Raw genomic sequence first — 21,548 nt, forward strand, 5'->3', positions numbered from 1 at the left:
CTTCCCTTCCCTTCCCTTCCTTCCCTTCCCTTCCCTTCCTTCCCTTCCCTTCCCTTCCCTTCCCTTCCCTTCCCTTCCCTTCCCTCCCTTCCCTTCCTTCCCTTCCCTTCCCTTCCCTTCCCTTCCCTTCCCTTCCCTTCCCTTCCCTTCCCTTCCCTTCCCTTCCCTTCCCTTCCTTCCCTTCCCTTCCCTTCCCTTCCTTTCCCTTCCCTTCCCTTCCCTTCCCTTCCCTTTCCCTCTCCTTTCCCCTTTTCCCTTTCCCTTTCCTTTCCTTCTCTCCAATATTTTTACAACACCCTGAAGTTCCCTCTCAATTTTGAAATTTTTCCCCAAGAATTTCCCCTCTTCCAAGCAGCTTAGAGTTGGAGTTTCACATTTTTTTGCTAGAAATGCTGATTTTTTGGAGCAGGAGTTGACCCAGGCTTGTTTGTGCGTGCTGCAGGTGCGGACCCGCTCGGTGGGGGAGTGTGTGGCCTTTTATTACATGTGGAAAAAGTCGGAGCGTTACGATTTCTTCGCTCAGCAGACCCGCTTTGGGAAGAAAAAATACAACCTGCACCCTGGGGTCACGTAAGATGTGCCTGATTTCATCATTTTGGGGTTCAATCTTTGTTTTATCTTCTTCTCAGCTGAAAATTCAGGGATTCAGAGCCTAATTTGCAGCAGGAAAACAGCCAAAGTGTAAAAAAATGCCCTAAGTGTGTATAAATAATGTGTGAAGTACATTGATTTGGGGCAAGGCAAACACTTTGCACTGAGGAGCAATCTGAGTTTGAGTTCTGTTAGGATTTGATTGGTTTACTTTTTAAAAGTTAATGGGGTTTTTTTTAATGTTTGTTTTAATTAAATATATTTTCTACAAAAGCATGAATTCCCATTTCCAGGTGGAATTTGTGGTGCATTGCTTGTCCATCATTCTGGCCAGCACAACACAAATCCCAGGGGATTTTGGGCTCTCCAAAGCTGCTTTCCCATTCCCATCCTGAGGAAAGAGGGAATGTGTGAGCAGAGCTCCCAGTTTGTTCTGCTGCCCTTCATTCCAAAGCTCTGATCTGCCTCTCCCACTCTTTCCACTGCCTCCTGCCAAGCTGTTTTACTATTATTTTCATTCCTCATTTCTTCCTGGCTCCTCTCTTGATCCTTCTTTGGAATATTATTGTTCCTCCAAACATTTCAGAGCTCTGGGACACCCAGAGTGCCATCAGGGACTTTGTGGGTGTTACAGAGAGTTTCTTACCTGGCAGGGACTGCCTGGCTCCCCCTTCCCTTCCATCTCTTCATGGGTTTTTTCCCCCTATTTTCCATTTCCCCCTATTTTCCATTTTTCCCCCCATTTCCCCCTATTTTTCATTTTTCCCCAAAAGAGACATTTTTGGGTCTCTTCCTGCAGTTGGGTGCAGCAGCAGTGTCATTAAGGACTGGACTTGTCTGCTCTTGAATGATTTTGCAGATAAATTCAGGGAATTCAGGGTGGAATTCCAGGATAATTACGTGTCAGGAGAAGTTTCTGGAGTTAATCCATCCCTCCCACCACATCCAAGGGTTTCATCCACCATCTCCCTTTGTTTCCATCTCCATCCTGCCCTGAACTGGAGCTCTGGAATAAATGGCACAGATGGGAATGTCTTGGACTCTGGAGTTTTTCACTTGCTGTTAGCTTGACCCCTTTGGGGGCTTTGTGCACAAATGGGATTTATTTTTACTGGAATGGTTTGGTATTGGTGGCTCAGCAAATTCAGGTTTAGTGGCTGGAGGGATCCCCTTGGGAGCACATAGAGGTTTTGGAATCATGGAATGGTTTGGCTTGGGAGGGAGCTCAGAGCCCATCCAGGGCAGGGATGGGGGCAGAGGACACTGCCAGGTGCTCCAGTCCCAGTGTCCATCCTGGCCTTGGGCACTGCCAGGGATCCAGGGGCAGCCCCAGCTGCTTGGGAATCCCATCCCTGGGAGCAGTTCCGAATTCCCAAAATCCCAGCCCTCCCTGCCCTCTGCCAATGGGAAACCTTCCCACAGCTGCAGTGTGTGCAGGAGCATCTCCAGCCTGTCCCAGCTGGCTGGGTGTATGTCTGTCTGTCCTGCAGGGATCCCATGGATCTGTCCCAGCTCTGTGTGTCTGTGTGTCCTGCAGGGATTCCATGGATCCTGTCCCAGCTGTGTGTCTGTGTCCCACAGAGATCCCATGGATCCTGTCCCATTTCTGTCTGTCTGTCCTGCAGGGATTCCATGGATCTGTCCCAGCTCTGTGTGTCTGTGTGTCCTGCAGGGATCCCATGGATCCTGTCCCAGATGTGTGTCTGTGTGTCCCACAGAGATTCCATGGATCCTGTCCCAGTTCTGTCTGTCTGTCTGTCTGTCTGTCTGTCCCGCAGGGATTCCATGGATCCTGTCCCAGTTCTGTCTGTCTGTCTGTCCCGCAGGGATCCCATGGATCCTGTCCCAGCTGTGTGTCTGTCTGTCTGTCCCGCAAGGATCCCATGGATCCTGTCCCAGCTGTGTGTCTGTCTGTCTGTCCCGCAGGGATCCCATGGATCCTGTCCCAGTTCTGTCTGTCTGTCTGTCCCGCAGGGATCCCATGGATCCTGTCCCAGCTGTGTGTGTGTCTGTCTGTCTGTCCCGCAAGGATCCCATGGATCCTGTCCCAGCTGTGTGTGTGTCTGTCTGTCTGTCCCGCAGGGATTCCATGGATCCTGTCCCAGTTCTGTCTGTCTGTCTGTCTGTCCCGCAGGGATCCCATGGATCCTGTCCCAGTTCTGTCTGTCTGTCTGTCCCGCAGGGATCCCATGGATCCTGTCCCAGTTCTGTCTGTCTGTCTGTCTGTCCCGCAGGGATTACATGGACCGCCTGCTGGACGAGAGCGAGAGCGCCGCCTCCAGCCGGGCCCCGTCGCCGCCGCCCACGGCCTCCAACAGCAGCACCAGCCAGTCGGAGCGGGACGAGTGCGCCTCCAGCAGCACCCCCAACGGTGAGGGGCAGGGCTGCCCCGGCACGGCGATCCCGGGAGGCCTGGGAGAGCCTGGGAGACACCATCCCCATCCCGGGCTGCTCTGGGCCTGGGAGCCATCCCTGCCCTGCCAGGGACACCATCCCTGCCATCCCTGCCCTGCTAGGGACACCATCCCCATCCCGGGCTGCTCTGGGCCTGGGAGCCATCCCTGCCCTGCCAGGGACACCATCCCCATCCCGGGCTGCTCTGGCCCTGGGAGCCATCCCTGCCCTGCCAGGGACACCATCCCCGCCATCCCTGCCCTGCCAGGGACACCATCCCCGCCATCCCTGCCCTGCCAGGGACACCATCCCCATCCCGGGCTGCTCTGGCCCTGGGAGCCATCCCTGCCCTGCCAGGGACACCATCCCCGCCATCCCTGCCCTGCCAGGGACACCATCCCCATCCCGGGCTGCTCCCAGCCAGCCTCAGGCACTGCAGGGATGGAGCAGCCACAGCTCCTCTGGGAGTTCCATCCCAGCCCCTCGCCGCCCTCCCAGGCTGCTCCTGTTCCTCTCTCCCCCTGTCCCATCTGTCCCTGGCCATTCCCTGTGTCCTGTCCCTCCGTGCCTTGTCCCAAGTCACTCTCCTGGAGCCCCTTTAGGCCCTGGAAATGCCTCTGAGCTCTCCCAAAGCCTCCTCTTCTCCAGGTGGGCACCCCCACAGACAAGCAGCCTATTTCAAGTTCAAAGTGGTTTTTAAAACCCCCTCCATGTTTGCATTTAGGCAGGGGCCTTGTCAGGAAGATAAATCCATTTGAAAGCAGAGTTGAAATTCTGCTTTCCTGAGCCAGCCCAGGTGAAGAGAGCCCACTGGGGTCCTGAGATTCCAGGACATCCTCTGCTCCTCTTAAACACTTCCATGAACTCCCTGTGTCAATTGTGTGCACATCAGTCACTCAGTGAGGAGAAGGAGAAAAATACTGGATTTTTAATGAATTCTGAGTTCAAATTCTGCTTTCCTGAGCCAGCCTAGGTGAGGAGAACCCACCTGGGGTCCTGGGATTCCAGGACATTCCCTTCCTTTTAAGCACTCCATGAACTCCCTGTGTCAATTGTGTGCACATCAGTCACACAATGAGGAGAAGGAGAAAAACACTGGATTTTTAAGGGAATTTGAGCTCAAATTCTGCTTTCCTGAGGAGAGCCCACCTGGGGTCCTGGGATTCCAGGACATTCTCTGTTCCTTTTAAGCACTTCCATAGGTTCTGTCAGTTGTGTGCACATCAGTCACACAGTGAGGAGGAGAAAACCCCTGGATTTTAAATGAATCTGAGCTCAGACTGTGCTTTCCTGAGGCAGCCCAGGCAGTTGTGCTGCTGAGCCTTGCTGAAGGGTTTCTCTCCCTCCCAGGTGTCTCTGCCAACGGCCCGGGGGAGGTGCCAGGGAAGGAGGAGGCCAAGCTGGAGGGGCTGCACGCCAATGGACCTTGCAGTGGGAAGAAAACTCCTCACCCAGAGCTGGACACGAACGGCTACGAGCCCGAAAACCTCCCCAGTGACCCCAAAGTGGCTCACTCAGCCCCCAGGAACGAGCCTGAGCTGGAAGAGAAGAGCGAGAGGCCTCTGAAGAGAAGGAGAATGAACAGCAATGGGAAGGAGAGCCCGGGTGCTTCAGAGTTCTTCCAGGAAACCAACTCCCACGGGAAGCTGGAGGAGCTGGAAACTCTGGAAGACTGAGTGCTGGGAGCTGATTTTATTCCTTGGAGTAAATTCTGGGTGTCTAAAATTTTCAGGGTTGATGGGTTACCTTCCAAAGTCCAGTTCCATAAACAATCTGAGATTTTCTTTTTGTTTCCTGAGACCTTCTAGTCGGCTCTAAAGATCCGATGATTTGGTTTTCTTCAGTGCTGAAAAGCAGCAGGAGAATATTGGATTTCTCAGAGCTGGCAGCTGCAGTTCTGGGATAAAAAGGCTCTTAAATATTTAAGGAACAAAGCAGTGAGTTGCTGCAAAAATATTCCCAGCCTAATACATTAAAGAATGTGTTAATACAGCATTTAATGTATAAAACAGCATTTAATCAGTGTACAAGTGAACAAAGCATTTGGGGCTTTGCAGGAAGTTAAAATAAAACAGGAAAAGCCAAGACAGAGCAGGCACAGAGACTTCCACTCCTGCTGGAGAGAGGAAAATGTCACTCCATCACTAAGGAACCCTCATGAATCCTGAAAGTTATGAGCACAACTATTTTTATATATAGAAGTTTTAAAAGGTAAATAAATAAACCAGGTCAGGTTTGTCTATGTAAAATTGTTGACATCAATGATGTCTTTCCATATTCTTTATCTGGGCTAAAGAAATACATTCTGTATTTTTCCAGATTTCTTTGTAGCCTTTGAAAGATTTTTACAGTACTTATGTCTTGATTGAACTGTCCTTTCTTAAAACAAAAGCTTGTATAATTTTCTTACCTTGTACAGTTGGTAAACTTTTATGAGAGAGTTGATACCCTGAGTCTAATGTCAGCTTCCTTTTATTTTGCTGAAGTCTTTTCTAAAAAAAAAAACCAACAAAAAAAAAAAACCAAACCAAACCAAACCAAACCAAATCAATGGAGTTAAAAATTAATCACCAACGTGTTAATTTTCTTCCCAGAAACTGGTAAATAATTAACATAAGAATGGTTAGGAGGCATTTGATTTTGGAAATGTGTTATTTTTTTCTTGTTCTATGGCAAATAATGATGTTTCAATTTTTGTTAAGCATGCTGCTTGCATTGCACACATTTCCTTGCTTTTTTTCTCCCTTTGTTTGGAACGCAGAGGAGTCTCCCAGCAGCCAAATTCTGGAGTTTACCGAATCTTCTGCAGGTTCAGCCCTCCATCATCCCTGGTTTGTGCCCTGCCAGGTTCCAGGGAGCACAGCAGGGCTGCAGCGAGGCTGGAAATGCAGCTGGGGCTGGATGGAATTGCTGAGCAGCACAGGAGGCTGCACTGGGAGCCCCTGATGAGCTCAAAGGTCTTTTCCAGCCTAGGAAATCCTGGCATCCTCTGCTGCTGCACACGCTCACCTGGAGAAGGGAGAGCAGGAATTTCACATTGAGCTGGGGAGAGCTAATTCCAGTGTGAGAACCAAAAATTCCTCATCAATAAATGGCAATAGGGTGATGTCACCCTGCCAGCAGCACCAGTGAGAAGTTGTGGGTGTAGGATTTACATCCAGCAATCAGGAACGTTTGAAATCCCAATTCACTTTGGTTTTGTTTGGTTGTTTTCTTCAGCCCGGCTCCACTTCTGCTCTGTTCAAATCTGGGATAATTGTTCAATTGTACCATTGCTGACCCCGTGTCCTCCTCCTCCTCCTCACAGGTGTGCTGTTCATCCTTCACTGGTTATTTTCTCTGCAGGGTTATGCTCTTTATGGTTCCAGTTGAACTGAATGGTTTGAAATGGATGTTTAAACCCAAACCCCAGTGCTGAGGGCTTGGGCTGATTTGGTTTCTTCTCCACTGACGTTCCCTTGGACTTTGTGATCAGGAATGAGCCAAGCCTGGGGATGAGGATGGGCTGTGGATGCAGAACCCTGGGGAATGATCAGCTCTGCCTGCCAGCCCTGCTCCTGGAGAGCCTCTGGGTGAGGCTCGTTAATTGAGGCCTGTGTTAATTAAGGAATGCAGTGATTAATGCCTGAGGCAGAGGTTGCTGTTAACTCTCCCCTCTGGTCGTGAGCAGAACCTCAAGGACGGTTCCACACAAGCAGAATCCTATTTTCAGTTTCATTTTGATGCTCTTTGTTCTCGGTTGCAAGTTGGAAATACTTCCCAAAAATCCATAGGAAAGTTTCCAAGTGAATTGTCTCAGGCTCGTGTGTGAAATCCAGCACTGTGTATATTTTCAGGAATGTTGCTTTGTTTTTTATCTTTCTTTCTTTTTTTCTTTTTTTTTTTTTTTTTTGGTGATACTTAGAAGAGACCTGACATTCCATAATCCACTATGTAATGCTCAGCTAGACTTTAAGAATATTTAATTCTAATTTGCCTTTTGTTTATGCTGGTGTTTTATACAATATTTGTTCATGTTTCAAACTGCAGCCACTGTAACTCGATAAGTCATTGCACTACTAAAGCTATTGAAAATCCTGGAAATCTGCTAACTTTGCTTTCATTTTCCAAGCCTTCTGTGCAGTTGGGAATCCAGTCCAACAGGAAATCCTTGGGCTTCCCAGAGGGTTCAATGTGCTATAAATTCCCCCCACACACACAAACCCCACAGATTTGTTGGATACATTTTTTCCACACAGTATTTGCACTGTCGGTAATTCCCTCCTCTTCCTCCCCTTCCCCGTCTGCAATTCTGGAAAAGCTTATTAAAATATTTTTAAACTTACTGTCTGCATCCAAAATTCCTGATTTCCTTGCTCCAGAGGGGTGGAATATTCCCTCTCAGAGGCTGGGAGAGCAGTGACTCTGGTCCTCTGCATGAAACTCATGGAAACAAAACCCATTTTTCTGCATCACCTTCCAGCTGTTCCCTTCATTCCCCATAATGTCTCCAAATCCCTTCCCAAGGAATATTCAAAGCTGGAAACCCAGAATTCCCCCCCTCACCCTGTAGGGACTGGGGGCTGTGAGGAGCCCCCTAAATCCCTGATTTATCCAGCCCAGCATTCCCACCCTCTCCACCAGGGAAGAGAGGCTGAGGCAGCAGCAGCTTTGGTTCATTGGTTTATTGGAAGCAAATACAAAAATACAGAGGCACATAAATCCTTTCTGCTCTCATTCCTCACATCCACAGCCTGCCATACATTCAAGTTTTCATCACTAAAATGCTCATTTTGTAAATAGATTCTCTATAGAAAACATTTGTTTTTTAGTCAATTAATAGCATAGAAAATACTGTTAGAGGAATTCTTGGCTTTCCCAGTGTTTAGGATCCAGCAGGATCCCAGTGTGGACAAAAAAAAAATCAAAAAGCTTTAAAAATCCTTCTGTCTTAGGACTGCAAATCTAACCAGTAGATTCAAAAACAAACAGAAAATCATAAAAACCCCTCTGGCAGAATCACCCTGCTGGCTGTGACCTCAGCATGGTGCAGCTGGAGCACAAGGGGGAGAAAAATGGGATTTGGGAATTGGGATCTGGGAATTGGGAATGCTGCAGCAAGGGCAGGAGCACCTGGGCCCTGGGAACCAGGACAGAACCAGAACAACCAGTACAAAACCAGAACCAGTACTGGGACCAGCAACCCCATCTGGGCTGGGACTGGGGGGCTTCTCCACACCGGGAAAGGTTTGTGACCCTCCCTGCCCGGTACAAAGCCAAGGTTTTACTGGAATTTTGGGAGACAAAATAATCAGGGATTTCTTTTTGACTGTGTTCACAGGGGGAATGTGCTGAGGGGCTGCTCCAGGACACCCCAACTGCCTGCAGTGACCACAAAATCCCACAAAAAAGGGGAATTGTGGCTCTGGAATTGCTCCAGGAGTGGGATGTTGGAGCAGGCAGCAGCTGACTCGCTCCACACCTTCCCCAGCACAGCAGGCTGGAGCTGCACCCTCACAGAAAATCTCCTTCCCATCCAAAAACTTCCAGAAAATTCCAGCAAATTCAGCTTTGCCCAACAGCAGTTCAGCTTAAGCAAGTATCTCCTAGAAAATCCCACTGTCAGTTTCTAGAGAAGCTGTTAGGGTACAAAAATCTCTAAATACGTTATTTTACTAAAATTTTTTTTAACCAAGCTTAAAAACAATTCTTTTAAAACCGAAAGACAACCTGGAAAGAGGTGCTGGGTAAGACAACCTTTAAAACTCACTGAACACTGCCCAATGTTCTACAGTTCCATTCTTTTAGTGGGTCACAAACTCAGAGTGATTCATTCCATAGAAAACAAGAATTATGGGGCCCCCTTGCCAAAAAAGAAGATTTAAGTCCTTGTGCCTCTTCCAGGGGTGGGAGCTGCAGCCCCTGCGATTCCCTGATGTGCTGTGCCAGTTGTGCCACCTTGGCTCTCCTGTGACCCCAGCAGCTCCTCCCTGGGATGCTCCCAGTGAGGCAGCAGCTTTCCCAAAGCCACGCTGGATCCAAGGGAGGCTGCAGAGCTCAGCAGGGCAGGAAAACCCTTCCTGCTGGGAATGTCACCAACCTCAGAGAGACTGAGGTGGATGCAGGGCTCTGACAGAGCCAGGAGGGAAAACCCAGCTTGGAAAGTGGGTTAATGGGCCAAACAAACAGAAAACCAACTGAAAACAGCTTAAATTCAGTCCAGAGAGCAGTGAACATTCACCCCGGAGGTCTTGGCCCAGCCCAGGAGCAGCTCCCAGGGCATTGCCCTGTTCCAGAGGGAGCAGGCTGGGCACAGAGCCAGCCCCAGCTCCCAGCCCCAGCTCCCAGCCCACTGGGATCAGCAGATCCAGGACCCCAAGGAGCAGATCAGGACGCCAAGGAGCAGATCCAGATCCCAGGGAGCAGATCCAGATCCCAGGGAGCAGATCCAGGACCCCAAGGAGCAGATCCAGATCCCAGGGAGCAGATCCAGGACCCCAAGGAGCAGATCCACGATCCCAGGGAGCAGATCCAGATCTCAGGGAGCAGATCCAGATCCCAGGGAGCAGATCCAGGACCCCAAGGAGCAGATCCAGATCCCAGGGAGCAGATCCAGGACCCCAGGGAGCAGATCCAGCATCCCAGGGAGCAGATCCAGGACCCCAGGGAGCAGATCCAGGACCCCAAGGAGCAGATCCAGATCCCAGGGAGCAGATCCAGCATCCCAGGGAGCAGATCCAGCATCCCAGGGAGCAGATCCAGGACCCCAAGGAGCAGATCCAGATCCCAGGGAGCAGATCCAGATCCCAGGGAGCAGATCCAGCATCCCAGGGAGCAGATCCCGTCAGGGACACCCTGGCACACCCCGGGGCAGAGCTGCCAGCCCTGCCCGTGCCCATCTCCACTGCCAGCCCCGCCTTGATTAGAAACCCGTTAATTCCTCCCGTTAATCAGGCTCAATTAGGCTCCTCGCTCCCCGCGCAGGCCGGGCGGGCGTTGCCGAGGATCTGTGAAGGAAGGCGGCAATCTCAGCCGCGCTAACCGAGAGCAGCCCGGGCTCCCTGCCCGCATCAGGCCGGCACGAGGAGCGCTGGGCTCGGCCCCGCTCACACCGAGCTCTTGCCCCGCAGGTCCAGCTTGGCGCCGGCCTCCGGCTCCTTGCTCAGCTGCTCCTCCGTGAAGGTGATGTACGAGTACACCAGGCTCCCGGCAATACTGCAGGAGGTGCGGGGAGAACGTGGGGAACAGCTCCGGGAAACTCACAGCGATCAAACACACCCCGGGGAAAGGCAGAGCTCCAGCAGAACCCCCAGCTTCCCTCCCAAAGCCACAGCTCTGCGTCATTCCGCATCTGTGCCACCCCAAAGGCCAGGACAGACTCCCACCACACAGCCCAGAAAGGAGATACTGCCCAATATTGTATTTTCCGATAATAAGAATAATGAGATGAACCCCCAAATACTAATAAGAATAATAAGGTGAATCCCCAAATAATAATAATAAGATGGATCCTCAAATAATAAGAAGAATAATAAGATGAACCCCCAAATACTAATAAGAATAATAAGATGAATCCCCAAATAATAATAATAAGATGGATCCTCAAATAATAATAAGAATAATAAGATGAATCCCCAAATAATACTAATAAGATGGATCCCCAAATAATAAGAATAATAAGATGAACCCCCAAATAATAATAATAATAAGATGAACCCCCAAATACTAATAAGAATAATAAGATGAACCCCCAAATAATAAGATGGATCCTCAAATAATAATAAAAATAATAAGATGAACCCCCAAATACTAATAATAAGATGGATCCTCAAATAATAATAAGAATAATAAGATGAATCCCCAAATAATACTAATAAGATGAACCACCAAATAATGATAAGAATAATAAGATGGATCCCCAAATAATGATAAGAATAATAAGATGGATCCTCAAATAATAATAAGAATAATAAGATGAACCCCCAAATACTAATAAGAATAACAAGATGAATCCCCAAACAATAATAATAAGATGGATCCTCAAATAATAATAAGAATAATAAGATGAATCCCCAAATAATAATAATAAGATGGATCCTCAAATAATAATAAGAATAATAAGACGAACCCCCAAATAATACTAATAAGATGGATCCCCAAATAATAAGAATAATAAGACGAACCCCCAAATACTAATAAGAATAATAAGATGAACCCCCAAATAATGATAAGAATAATAAGATGGATCCCCAAATAATGATAAGAATAATAAGATGGATCCTCAAATAATAATAAGAATTATAAGATGAACCCCCAAATACTAATAAGAATAATAAGATGAATCCCCAAATAATAATAATAAGATGGATCCTCAAATAATAATAAGAATAATAAGATGAATCCCCAAATAATACTAATAAGATGGATCCCCAAATAATAAGAATAATAAGATGAACCCCCAAATAATAATAATAATAAGATGAACCCCCAAATACTAATAAGAATAATAAGATGAACCCCCAAATAATAAGATGGATCCTCAAATAATAATAAAAATAATAAGATGAACCCCCAAATACTAATAATAAGATGGATCCTCAAATAATAATAAGAATAATAAGATGAATCCCCAAATAATACTAATAAGATGAACCCCCAAATAATGATAAGAATAATAAGATGGATCCCCAAATAATGATAAGAATAATAAGATGGATCCTCAAATAATAATAAGAATAATAAGATGAACCCCCAAATACTAATAAGAATAACAAGATGAATCCCCAAACAATAATAATAAGATGGATCCTCAAATAATAATAAGAATAATAAGATGAATCCCCAAATAATAATAATAAGATGGATCCTCAAATAATAATAAGAATAATAAGATGAATCCCCAAATAATACTAATAAGATGGATCCCCAAATAATAAGAATAATAAGACGAACCCCCAAATACTAATAAGAATAATAAGATGAACCCCCAAATAATGATAAGAATAATAAGATAGATCCCCAAATAATATGAATAATAGGATGGATCCTCAAATAATAAGAAGAATAATAAGATGAACCCCCAAATACTAATAAGAATAATAAGATGAATCCCCAAATAATAATAATAAGATGGATCCTCAAATAATAATAAGAATAATAAGATGAACCCCCAAATACTAATAATAAGATGGATCCTCAAATAATAATAATAATAAGATGAATCCCCAAATAATACTAATAAGATGGATCCCCAAATAATAAGAATAATAAGATGAACCCCCAAATAATGATAAGAATAATAAGATGGATCCCCAAATAATGATAAGAATAATAAGATGGATCCTCAAATAATAATAAGAATAATAACATGAACCTCCAAATACTAATAAGAATAATAAGATGAATCCCCAAATAATAATAATAAGATGGATCCTCAAATAATGATAAGAATAATAAGATGAATCCCCAAATAATAATAATAAGATGGATCCTCAAATAATAATAAGAATAATAAGATGAATCCCCAAATAATAATAAGAATAATAAGACGAATCTCCAAATACTAATAAGAATAATAAGATGTATCCCCAAATAATAAGAAGAATAATAAGATGGATCCCCAAATAATAATAAGAATAGTAAGAAATAATAAGAATAATAAGAAATAATCCCCAAATTCTTTAACTTGAAATAATCGCCCCAAAAAATAATAATGCAAATGAAATAATCCCCAAAATTCTTCTTTTGCTGCCTTAATTCCATGACTCTGCTTGGTAACTCAGGGAAAACTCGATTTTCCTGCTACAATACCCCTGTGGATTCTCCTGGCTTTAAAACAAACCAAGTTTGGGAACATCCCACAAAACCGAAGCACAAAGCACAAAACCCAAGCACAAGCACAAAAAAAACCAAGTACAAAAGCCCAAAACCATGGGGGTTTTTTGGGGGGGGAAATCCATTAAATGTGTCAAATAGTTTCAGTTTCACCCCAGTTTTCAGTTACAAGTCATAAATGAACCTCTGCTCTTACCTGATATTTAGACCAATGAAGTTCATCCATGTAAAAATATAATCTCCTCCAAAAAACATCCCAATATAGGTTATTAAAATATTCTGCAAAGGAACAAGATGGGAGGAACAAACAGCCTGAGACAAGGGAATTGTATGGAAAATGGAATTTATGGGAAAGGGAACACAGGGGGTGGAACATGAGGGGTTAACACAATTCCCAAGGGATGGCTGAGGGGCTTTTTGGGGAATGCCACCCACCTTTATGCAGCCAACTATTGTAGTTGTAAGAGCAGAGTTGTACTGAGTGCAAAGAACCGTGGAATACATCAGAATAAACCTATGGAAAGGAGCCACCATCAGGGACAGCCCCTTGGAACCACCTGGTCCCCCCAGCCCGGCCTGGGGAGGGGTCCCTGCCCCCCAGGGAATGAGGGGAGCCTGAGGTGCCCCCCAGCCCAAAGCACTCCAGGATTCAGGATCCATTCCCACCCTTTGTTCCCACTTTTTCAGCCACACCTGCACTGGAGGAGGGTGGGAGATAATCCCCACCCACCAGATCTCCCAGGAATGGTCTCCCAGCAGGACCGAGGGTTTGTGACGGTTTTCAGTAACACCGGGGCGCCAGAATCCCCATTTCTGGGATGGAGGTGCCTTCCCTGCCCCAGCCCAGCAGCCCATGCTTACCCCATCACGCAGGAGAGCGTGAACTGCACGAGGAAGAAGGTGTCTGCCCAGCCCTGGTACTCCACTGCCTGCAGAACAGCGCCTGGGTTCAGAGCCTTGGCACCCACACCACTGCCAGCAGGACAAGGAGCACCCCCAGCACTGCTGTCACCCCACAGCAGGAAAAACCAACCCTGGAATGACACCCCAAGGCTCTGGCAGCACCTCCAGGCTCAGCTCTCAGCTCATTCCCTCTGGAAAGGGCAGGGCAGGAGTGTGACAAGCCAGAGGGCCCAGGAGAGGCCTCTCCCAGCCAAATTGGATCATTTTGGCTCCCACTCCCTGCCAACCACAACTCCCATCCCAAGGGAGCTGTGACCTGGGGATGCTGCTGAGGCAGCCTGGATTTCAGGGCAGGGCTTTTCCCTGGGCCTCCGGGCTTTGGGGGGCATCTGCAGGGCTGGATCCTGTGCCACAGAGAGCCCAGAGGGGCCACCAGGGACTGGAGCATCCCTGAGGACACTCAGGGTGTCACCCAGGAGCCAGGCTCTGCCCAAGGTGCCCAGGGACAGGATCCCAGAGCCAGGAGCACACAGGGACACCCAGGGACACCCAGGGGACACACAGGGACAGGATCCCAGAGCCAGGAGCACACAGGGACACCCAGGGACACCCAGGGGACACACAGGGACAGGATCCCAGAGCCAGGGGCACACAGGGACACCCAGGGACAGGATCCCAGAGCCAGGGGCACACAGGGACACATAGGAACACACAGGGGCACCCAGGGACAGGATCCCAGAGCCAGGGGCACCCAGGGACACATAGGAACACACAGGGGCACCCAGGGGCACCCAGGGACACCCAGGGGACACACAGGGGACACACAGGGACACCCAGGGACAGGATCCCAGAGCCAGGGGCACACAGGGACACCCAGGGACACCCAGGGGCACCCAGGGGACACACAGGGACAGGATCCCAGAGCCAGGGGCACACAGGGACACCCAGGGGCACCCAGGGACAGGATCCCAGAGCCAGGGACACACAGGGACACCCAGGGGACACACAGGGGCACCCAGGGACAGGATCCCAGAGCCAGGGACACACAGGGACACCCAGGGGACACACAGGGGACACACAGGGGCACCCAGGGACAGGATCCCAGAGCCAGGAGCACCTAGGGGCACACAGGGACACCCAGGGAGGTCCCTCTGGGTGGCTGCAGCACTTGGAGAGGGGCAAAGCTTGCCCAGGGAAATGGGGGAGCCTCCAGCCTTGGAGACACCCCAAAATCCAGGTGGAATCTCACCTGCTCCAGCTCAGCCACAGGGCAGGAGCTGCCTCCCTCACCCCCTCCCAGCTGGGCAGGGGATGCCAGGGCACCCAGGGCTCCTGCCTGGCACCTGGGGATGCCCTTTCCCCAGGGACACCAAATGCCAGCCCCGGGGGCCCCTCTGCAGCTCCTGCACGCCCTCTGCCCAGGAATCCTGCCCAGAGCAGGATGTGTTACCTGGGCTCCTCCAGAGCAAGCACAGGAATTCCCAGAGCCAGAGGCACAGGAGGGGCCCAGCCGCCCTCCCCAGCCCCCCCCAGGGGTTCCTGGGGCTGCAGTTTCCTGGCAGCAGCCCCGGCACACAGCACATCTTTGTGCAGCCCAGAAAGGAGTTTATTCAGGGGAAAAGCAAATTTCAAAAAGCCATTTCTCTCCCCGGGCTGAACAGAGGCTGCTCACAGCCCCGTTTTCCTGCCCAGGCCCAGCTCCTGCTCCTAAATGAGCACTTTGATCCCAAATCCAGCCCTGGGAGAGGGCAGGGCTGAGCCACCTTCACCCTCCTGCCGTCCCTGCTAAGCCCAGCTCATTATCCCCGGGCTTTAAGCTCCTAACGAGGACAAAGCCACCAGGCTGGGGGACAGGGGGGGTGGCAGGGCCACCCCCAGGGTGGGCAACACCTCCAGCCTTTGGGGGAGAGGATTCAGCTGAATTCCCTGCACGTGGAGGAGATCCCCAAAAAACAGACAGGAAAAAGGAATTTGCTGCTCAGGAGAGCCAGCTGCACATCAGTGAGTGCAACAACAACAAAAACAATTAATAATAATAATGATGATAATAATAATGGTAATAATTATAATAACTATAATAGTAATATTAGTAATAATAGTAATAATTAATAATTTCAAGTATACAGGACCACAGGTAGATAATTATAATAATAGTAAAAATAAAGAATAATTTCATGTATTCAGAACCATAGCCGCTATTATTATTGTTGTTGTTGTTATTATGCTATTATTGTTGTTACTATTATTAATACTATTATTATTTTATTTATTTATTACTATTATTAATATTATTATCATCTCCAGGATCACCACAAGCAAAGCCAACCCACACAGCAACTCCACAAAACTGCCCCGGCGAGAGGGGAAGGACAGGAAAAAAAGAAAGTTTGAATAAACTCATTGATTCTAAAATTACTCAGCTTCTTTAAATAATATTTGGGTTTTCTCCTTGCTCTCCACTTCCCCATTCCTCAGGCATTACAAAAGTGCCTGAATGGAGCAACTCTGTGGGTTTGGGTCCAACGTTGAAGCTGTGGCTCCTTTCTGCTGGGGTGGTTTTGGGGCACCCCCTTCCCCAGCTCCTCCATGTGACAGTGTGCCACGGAACCCATGGGGTCTGGGATGGATTTGGGATGGATTTGGGGTGGATTTTGGGATGGCTGTCCTACCTTCTGTGCATCTCCAGTGATGTAGGCAATGGCCAGGGTGGGCAGGATCATGAAGAGTGCATTGTAGTAGAGCAGGCCGTACTTCCCCAGCTCCTGGAAATGGGAACACCCAAGGGTTGGAGTGGGAACAGAAATTCCTGCTCACACTGCCACTGGGCCTGGAGCTGAACCCAGCTGGGAATTCTCACATCTCATGGAATTCCAGGCTGGTGTGGGCTGGGAGGGACCTTAAAGCTCATCCAGTCCCAAGGGCAGGGACCTTCCACCATCCCAACGTCCAGCCTGGCCTTGGGCACTGCAGGGATCCAGGGGCAGCCACAGCAAATCTGGGAATTCCATCCCAGCCAGGAATTCCTTCCCAACATCCCAATATCTCAATCTACCTTCTTTCACTTCCAGCCATTCCCTGTGTCCCGTCCCTCCAGGCCTTGTCCCCAGCCCCTCTGCAGCTCTGGACAGATTTTGGGAATGGGACGGCTGAGCCTCCCCCTCTGCCCTCACAGAAACCAAAATCCCAACATCCCAGAGGAAGCCAGAGCTCATCCCACCTTGGAATCCAGCTTCTGTTTCACGTAGGCACCGTTTGCAGCTGTTAAGGCGTCGTTGATGAGGATAAAAATGTATCCCTCCAGGTCGAATGCCAAGTCAGCACTGGGAAGGGAAAATCGGGAGTTAAAGCTCTGGCTGGGCAGGGCCAGCGCTGGAAGGGTCCCTCCACCCTCTGTGGAGCCAGGAAAAGTTCATGATGGCAGGAGGGGGTGGGATTTGGGTCAGGAAAACATTCTTTCCTACTGGAGAGCACGTCTGGCAGGGGGCAAGGTCAGTGTGGAATCCCTCTGCTCCTGGGACACTCCAGGGAACTGCACTGCGTACGGGAACGGGGACAGCTCACCTGGCAGCCACAAATGCACCAAAGATCATGGCAAACACCGTCATCTGAATGCTCCAGGAAAACTTCTTCCTGCAAAACACAGGCAGCAGGACCTGGCATCAGGCCTTGGCAACGCCCGGAGCAGGGAGCAGCTTCTCTTCCTGAGGAAAGGGGGGAAAACCCCAAACCAACCCCAAACCACCCCCAACCCAAGCCCTGCAGGAGCTGTGAGTGAAGACATTTTAGACAATTATCTCTGTGATTCTTTAGAGGATAAAGAACTGAGCCTGGAGGAGCTGCAGCTCTGCCTGGGGCAGGGCAGGGCGGGCTCAGCCGGGCACGGAGCAGCTCCAGCCCTGCCCAGGGGCTCTGGGCTCCCTGCAGGAGCTGGGGCTGGCACAGCACCCCACACCTCCCACAGGGGAGCCACAGCAGCACAGACCTCTCTGCCAGCTCCCCCGGGATGGGATGGGATGGGGTGGGATGGGATGGGATGGGATGGGATGGGATGGGATGGGGTGGGATGGGATGGGGTGGGATGGGATGGGGTGGGATGGGATGGGATGGGATGGGATGGGATAGGATGGGATGGGATGGGGTGGGATGGGATGGGGTGGGATGGGATGGGGTGGGATGGGATGGGGTGGGATGGGATGGGGTGGGATGGGATGGGATGGGATGGGATGGGATGGGATGGGATGGGATGGGATGGGATGGGATGGGGTGGATCCGGCAGCTCCAAACCCGCCCCTTCCTCCCAGAGCCAAACCCAGCCCGACCCCAGCACTCACTTGAGCAGGAATCCCTCGGCAAACATCGTGAACAGGATGGAAAACCTCCGCAGCACCGTGAACATGGGCAGGCTGCGGGGAAGGGCAGCGCTGAGGGGCTGTGCCCCCTTCCCTGCGCCCCAAACTGAGCAGGGGTATGGGATGGGAACAGGGATAAGGGATGGGAGCAGGGATATGGGATGAGGATAGGGATATGGGATGGGAGCAGGGATACGGGATGGGAGCAGGGATATGGGATGGGAGCAGGGATACGGGATGGGAGCAGGGATATGGGATCAGAATAGGGATGTGGGATGGGAGCAGGGATATGGGATTAGAATCAGGATATGGGATGGGAGCAGGGATATGGGATCAGGATAGGGATATGGGATCAGAATAGGGATGTGGGATGGGAGCAGGGATATGGGATTAGAATCAGGATATGGGATGGGAGCAGGGATACGGGATGGGAGCAGGGATACGGGATGGGAGCAGGGATACGGGATGGGAGCAGGGATACGGGATCAGAATAGGTATGTGGGATGGGAGCAGGGATATGGGATTAGAATCAGGATATGGGATGGGAGCAGGGATATGGGATGGGAGCAGGGATATGGGACGGGAGCAGGGATATGGGATCAGAATCAGGATACGGGATCAGAGCAGGGCTATGGGATCAGAATAGGGTATGAGATCAGAATAGGGACACGGGACCAGAACAGGGCTATGGGATTGGAGCAGGGATATGGGACTAGAATAGGGATATGAGATCAGAATAGGGACATGGGATCAGAGCAGGAATACTGGATCCCAAACAGAGCAGGGATATGGGATCAGAGCAGGGACATGGGATCAGGACAGGGATAGGGGACTGGAGCAGGGATATAGGATCAGAGCAAGGCTATGGGCTTGGCCCCTGTCCTTAGTGGGGAATTCCCTTATGGGAATGGCACAGCTCCCACACCCCATAGATCCGAGCCTGCAGGGATGGGGCCCCCAGGGACACCCCCAGCCCTCAGCCCGTGGTTAGGGCCAGCCCCGTGTCCCTCCCTGCCCGCGGGGAGCGTTTGGGAACACGCACGTGGCACATCCCGGCGTGGGCAGGGAGGGAGGGAAGGAAGGGAGGGAGGGAGGGAAGGAAGGGAGGGAGGGAGGGAGGGAAGCGCAGGGCCCCGAGCGGCTCCGGCCCCGTCACCCGCAGGGCCCGCTGGGCTCCCCGGCAACCCCGGAAAGCCCCGAGGAAGCGCGAAACCCCCGGGCGGGAAACCCATCCCTACTTCAGCTTCTGTGTGCTGAACAGTCCTGTGATCTGGTTCCCGAAGTACAGGAGAGGTAGAGGAAATGTCTGGAAAGGAGAGGAGGGAAAGGAGGCTGTGGGAGCGAGCCGGGAGCTCCCCGAGCCGCCTCGGGGGATGAAAATAGAACGGAATTGTTCCCACCCGCCATGGAAACCTTCACACACACACACATACACACTCACACACACACACACACTCACACTCACACGTGTCCGGAGCTCCAGGATCCCCGGAACGGGCACGGGCATCCCAAAGAGCCCCTGTGGGACAGGGACCCCGGCGATGGGGAAAGGAGCCCGGGGAGGGGATTTGGGTGCTGGGGAGGGGATTGGGGTGCCAGGGAGGGGGATCTGGGTGCTGGGGAGGGGATTGGGGTGCCCGAGGAGGGGATTTGGGTGCTTGGGAAGGGGATTGGGGTGCCGGGGAGGGGTCTCACCCGCCGGGGGATGTGTCTGTCCAGGTCAGGGAACTTGACCACCCGCAGCGCCTTCCCGGCCCAGAGCACGGCCACCGTGGCCACCATCTGCAAGAGAGCAGGGGTCACCTACGGCCCCCAACGCCCGAACACGGCGTGCGGGGACACCGCGGGGTCCCACTCACCTGGCCCAGCCCCACGCACAGCGAGGACGGGAACCTGCGGGAGGAGAGCGCGGATCAGGGGGGTCCCGCACACGGCCCCACGGCCGTGGGGACACCACAAGGGGACACCGGCGTCGGCGAGGGGACAGGACGGGGTCGGGGAGCGGCAGCCCCAAAGCGGGGTGCGGGGGCAAGGGCTGGGAAGGACCCGGGGCAGGGGGGGACACAGGGGGGGACCCGAGCGCAGGGAGCGGAGTGAATGGCGGGGTCCCGGTCCCCATCCCGCGGGGGTCCCCACGCCGACCCCGGGGGGATTCCCGATCCCGGGCCGGGGGTGCCCCGATCCCAGGGTGGGGGGTCGGGGTCCCATTCCCGGGGAGATTTCCGATCCCGGGGGATATTCCGATCCCAGGGTGGGGGGTCCCGATCCCGGGGGTATCCCCGATCCCAGACTGGGGGGTCCCGATCCCGGGGGTATCCCCGATCCCAGGGTGGGGGGTCCCGATCCCGGGGGTATCCCCGATCCCAGACTGGGGGGTCCCGATCCCGGGGGTATCCCCGATCCCAGGGTGGGGGGTCCCGATCCCGGGGGTATCCCCGATCCCAGGGTGGGGGGTCCCGATCGAGGAGGGAATTCCCGCTCCCGGGGAGGGGGGGGGTCCCGGCGGCGCGGCCGTACCCGTAGGAGGTGAGGACGCTCTTGTTGACGACGACGATGAGGAAGGAGCTGAGGCCGTAGAAGGCGGCGGCCAGCAGGCGCAGGCAGAGCGGCGGGGCCGCCATGCCCCGCTCCGCATCGCCGGGCGCGGGGGCTCCGGCGGGGGCTCCCCCCTCGGCCGCCCCCTCGGGCCCCCCCCCGGCCGCGGCCCCGGGGCGTCTGCGCGGCTCCGACATGGCTGGGGCGGGGCCAGAGCGGCGGCAGCGCGCAGGCGCGGGGAGGGACCGGGGCGGACGGGAGGGACCGGGGCGAACGGGGAGGGAACGGGGAGGGAACGGGGAGGGACCGGGAAGGACCGGGGGGAACGGGAGGGACCGGGAGAGAACGGGAGAGAACGGGGAGGGAACGGGAGGGACCGGGGGGAACGGGAGGAACGGGGAGGGAACGGGGGAAACGTGGGAACGGGAGAGACCGAGGGGAACGGGGAGGGAACGGGAGGGAACGGGGAGGGAACGGCAGGGAACGGGAGGGAACGGGGAGGGAACGGGAGAGAACGGGAGAGACCGGGAGGGACCGGGAGAGAACGGGAGGGAACGGGGAGGGGCCTGGGACACCGGGCACGGAGGGGGACATGGTACAAGGGGGGGACGGGGGTGGGGACAGGGATGGGGAGATGGCTTGGGGCAGGGGCAGGGATGGGGACGGGGTACAGGCGATGGGACAGTGATGCGGAGATGGGGACAGAGGTGGGAACAGGGATGGGGACACGGCCCGGGGGGGAACAGGGCTGGGGATATGATACAGGGGAGGGGATGGGGACAAGGACGGGAATACTGCACTGGGGACAGGGATGGGGACATTGCACAGGATTGGGAGACGGGGATGGGGAGATGGGAATGGGGAGATGGGGATGGGGATAGGGATAATGGTGGGGATAGGAACAGGGATAAGGACATGGCACAGGGATAGAGATGGGAACGGGGATGGGGATGGGGATGGGGA

At 51.9% G+C, this 21,548-nt stretch overlaps 2 protein-coding genes across 6 annotated transcripts in view; one reads left to right on the forward strand and one right to left on the reverse strand.

Moving 5' to 3' along the window:
• The window catches only part of MIER1 (MIER1 transcriptional regulator), a 34,150-nt gene extending 28,712 nt beyond the window's left edge, over window positions 1-5,438 (forward strand). The window contains exons 11-13 of the mRNA XM_058808971.1: window positions 443-570; window positions 2,826-2,962; window positions 4,336-5,438. Coding sequence (XP_058664954.1) covers window positions 443-570; window positions 2,826-2,962; window positions 4,336-4,661 — 591 coding nt within the window. The 3' untranslated portion in view covers window positions 4,662-5,438. The remainder of the gene's footprint in view (window positions 1-442; window positions 571-2,825; window positions 2,963-4,335) is intronic.
• Window positions 4,687-20,774, reverse strand: SLC35D1 (solute carrier family 35 member D1). 5 transcript variants are annotated; one of them, XR_009274942.1, is made up of 13 exons: window positions 20,568-20,761; window positions 19,910-19,943; window positions 19,746-19,832; window positions 19,289-19,356; window positions 18,033-18,104; window positions 17,263-17,331; window positions 16,919-17,021; window positions 16,371-16,463; window positions 13,660-13,727; window positions 13,234-13,312; window positions 12,995-13,077; window positions 5,396-5,477; window positions 4,687-4,831 (listed from the first exon to the last, which is right to left on the reverse strand). XR_009274942.1 is itself a non-coding variant. In XM_058808967.1 (12 exons), the coding sequence occupies exons 1-12, from the start codon at window positions 20,669-20,671 to the stop codon at window positions 5,447-5,449; spliced, it is 891 nt and encodes a 296-aa protein (XP_058664950.1). In that variant the 5' UTR covers window positions 20,672-20,761; the 3' UTR covers window positions 5,079-5,446. The 5 variants fall into 5 exon arrangements, 4 of the variants coding, with proteins under 4 accessions (XP_058664950.1, XP_058664949.1, XP_058664953.1 ...); XM_058808967.1 differs by lacking the exon at window positions 4,687-4,831 and having other exon boundaries at window positions 5,079-5,477; XM_058808966.1 differs by lacking the exons at window positions 4,687-4,831; window positions 5,396-5,477 and adding an exon at window positions 9,811-10,179.
• Between the last annotated feature and the right edge of the window lie 774 nt (window positions 20,775-21,548).

Source organism: Ammospiza caudacuta, chromosome 7 (genome assembly GCF_027887145.1).
Source record: "Ammospiza caudacuta isolate bAmmCau1 chromosome 7, bAmmCau1.pri, whole genome shotgun sequence".
NCBI lineage: Eukaryota > Metazoa > Chordata > Aves > Passeriformes > Passerellidae > Ammospiza > Ammospiza caudacuta.

Excerpts from the sequence above, each read along its gene's own strand:
- SLC35D1 (XM_058808966.1), bottom strand. The coding sequence starts at position 20,671 with ATGGCGGCCCCGCCGCTCTGCCTGCGCCTGCTGGCCGCCGCCTTCTAC. Across the intron at positions 19,833-19,909 it reads TGTGCGTGGGGCTGGGCCAG|ATGGTGGCCACGGTGGCCGT; the intron begins GTGAGTGGGACC and ends GCTCTCTTGCAG. Across the intron at positions 17,332-18,032 it reads GCCGAGGGATTCCTGCTCAA|GAAGAAGTTTTCCTGGAGCA; the intron begins GTGAGTGCTGGG and ends TGTGTTTTGCAG.